The sequence below is a fragment of the Epinephelus moara genome, unplaced genomic scaffold (assembly GCF_006386435.1).
Source record: "Epinephelus moara isolate mb unplaced genomic scaffold, YSFRI_EMoa_1.0 scaffold911, whole genome shotgun sequence".
In the NCBI taxonomy this organism is placed as follows: Eukaryota; Metazoa; Chordata; class Actinopteri; order Perciformes; family Serranidae; genus Epinephelus; species Epinephelus moara.
Genome location: NW_026082885.1, coordinates 1 through 2,148, shown reverse-complemented (window position 1 = coordinate 2,148; position 2,148 = coordinate 1). Strand labels below are relative to the sequence as shown.

General features: G+C 43.9%; 1 protein-coding gene across 1 annotated transcript; it reads right to left on the bottom strand.

The window, feature by feature from the left end:
• Window positions 1-518: 518 nt before the first annotated feature.
• Window positions 519-2,031, bottom strand: LOC126387574 (melanoma receptor tyrosine-protein kinase-like). The gene is made up of 2 exons (XM_050040100.1): window positions 1,794-2,031; window positions 519-1,487 (listed from the first exon to the last, which is right to left on the bottom strand). Exons 1-2 carry the CDS (start codon window positions 1,978-1,980, stop codon window positions 1,123-1,125), a joined length of 552 nt encoding a protein of 183 aa, XP_049896057.1. The 5' UTR covers window positions 1,981-2,031; the 3' UTR covers window positions 519-1,122.
• Window positions 2,032-2,148: the final 117 nt, after the last annotated feature.

Genomic DNA, 2,148 nt, shown 5'->3' with positions numbered 1-2,148 from the left:
CCAACTATATCCGCAACGCAGTCCTAAGCCTCATTCTTTTTATTTTGGTCTCTGTAAGTGAACAGCAACATATTATAAAGGACTGAGTGGGCGCGAACGCAAGTTATAATCTTCTCGATATCCATTGTTGGAACAAGTGTGCTGTAGGAACCAAAGTTACATTACATGGCTTGTTCTCTGGGACCCACTTCATCGAAGCACGTCAGCATTCCAATTGGTTGTCGCTGAACTGCGTCAGAGCTCATTACCATAAAGTTAAACGAGTTTTAACTCCGCTTCGGTCGCTTTGGCTGCCCAAGACGCGCGGCTGCCGACCAGGTCGCCCAAGTCGCCCAAGTCGCCAGACTCTCATTGAAAATGAATGACTTCCGCCTAACGTACAGTTAGTGAAGTAACTGTCACTGGAGCGAAGGTGCTGCTGCTAGAGTTAAAATGTGGCAAATTAACTCCCACTGACCGTGTCAGAAAACAGATCAACATCAGGCATGAGAGTCCTGTAAGTCTGGATTTTTCCGAGGTGCGTTCACAAGTGGTTTTATTCGTTATAGATCTTTAAAATAATTCACTGAAACAACAAAGCAGATGTGTCTTATTACACGATCCAAACCTTCATCAAAATGTGCCTTTTTCGACGTGTAAGCTGTCAAAGGTTGTTGCTTCCCATAGTGAAGGGGATTTGGAAACAGTAACACGCAGACGGCACTGGCAGGTTTCCATCCACAGTCTACATCTGGTGAGTCAGACTACCATCTGAGGGACCGGGATGTACCAATTAAAATCACTGTTCAGGTGACACTGAAGAGTTTATGTGAGTTTTGTTGAGAGACTTCCGTCTCAACAGCTTGTGGCTGTTTGGTTTTCACATTCCCACTCCAAGTGTCAAACAAATGAATGCAGCCATTTAAAAGTTGAAGAAACATCCACTTTGTGAGCAGGAGGTTGGTTTGAATCCCTGCTTAAAGTCTGGCTCTCCTCTTCCTCAGTAACTGTTGTCTGGTCAGCGTGCGGGTTCCAGTCAGGATTTCCTGGAAATTTTTACAATTAAAACAGATAAATTAAATACTGTCTGCAGCCACAGAAACCTCACAGCATCAGTCTAAACTCTCTGAGTGTTGCTGCCCCCTAGCGGACAGGGGTGTGCAGTGCAGCACCCAGACCCAGGTACTCGAGGTTCTCTGCTGCCGGCAGGAAAAGACCGTTCCCAGTTAAAGTGGTGGGGCTGGTGATGGGGGGCGTTGCCTGTGGTGGGAAGTCGGCCTGGTAGTCCGGGTTGTTGAGGCTGTCGCTGTTAGTCAGGGGGAGCGAGTTTTGGGCAGTGTTCAGGTATTCGGGTCCCTCAGGAACTCGGGTGAAAGGCTTCGGATCCTCCCACAGGGAGGGGTGCGAGGCGGCACCCCAGCCCAGGCTCAGGTCCTCGTAGTTGGGATTCAAAACCTCCGACAGCTTGCTGCTACAGCTGGTTTCACTTAAACTCTGGTTCATGTACTCTGAAAGAGAGAAAAGGAGAAAAGATTTGTGTGTTTATTTACTCACTGATTTATTTATTGTCCTTCAGTCTTTATTTCATGTGTCTTGTCTTTTTTCATGAAACACTGAGTGACATTTTGCTCTGTATAAACAAATGTTTGATCATTCACAAATTAGCTAAACCATTTCCACTCTACCACATGCTGACTTAGTGTTTTTTACATTTCTTATTTTAACAAGCGTTTCACATTGTTTTCTGTTAGGTTCTTAATCGTTCTGTTATCAATTTTAATAATATTTTGTCAGTAATCCACACAGATGTGTACCATGGCTGGTGAAGTCTTCCTTATCCAGTGCATTGTGAGTTGGATCGGTGATGTAACGCAGAGCGATACTGTTCTCTCTGACTGGATGACCGTTCTGACATGAAGAAACAGAGGCAGCAGAGGACGCACATTTTGTCAACAGAACACTTGAAGAAAAAGTTTGTTTACTTTTCATGCAACAGATCATTTTAATTATTTATTTACTGTTTTTTTCTATTTTATCTCTTCTTCAGTGACACAATTTTTTTTTACATCATGTCAATGACTCAAACTGAAAGTGGAGAGAGAAAACAAGAGACCAAAAACATTAGTTATTAAAGGTCATACAGACCTGATAACTGTAAGAGAGGTGTGT

Bases quoted from the DNA above. Each gene is read 5' to 3' on its own strand.
- LOC126387574 (XM_050040100.1), bottom strand. From the start codon at position 1,980: ATGATCTGTTGCATGAAAAGTAAACAAACTTTTTCTTCAAGTGTTCTG. The intron at 1,488-1,793 runs GTACACATCTGT...TCTCTCTTTCAG, and splicing joins GGAAGACTTCACCAGCCATG to AGTACATGAACCAGAGTTTA.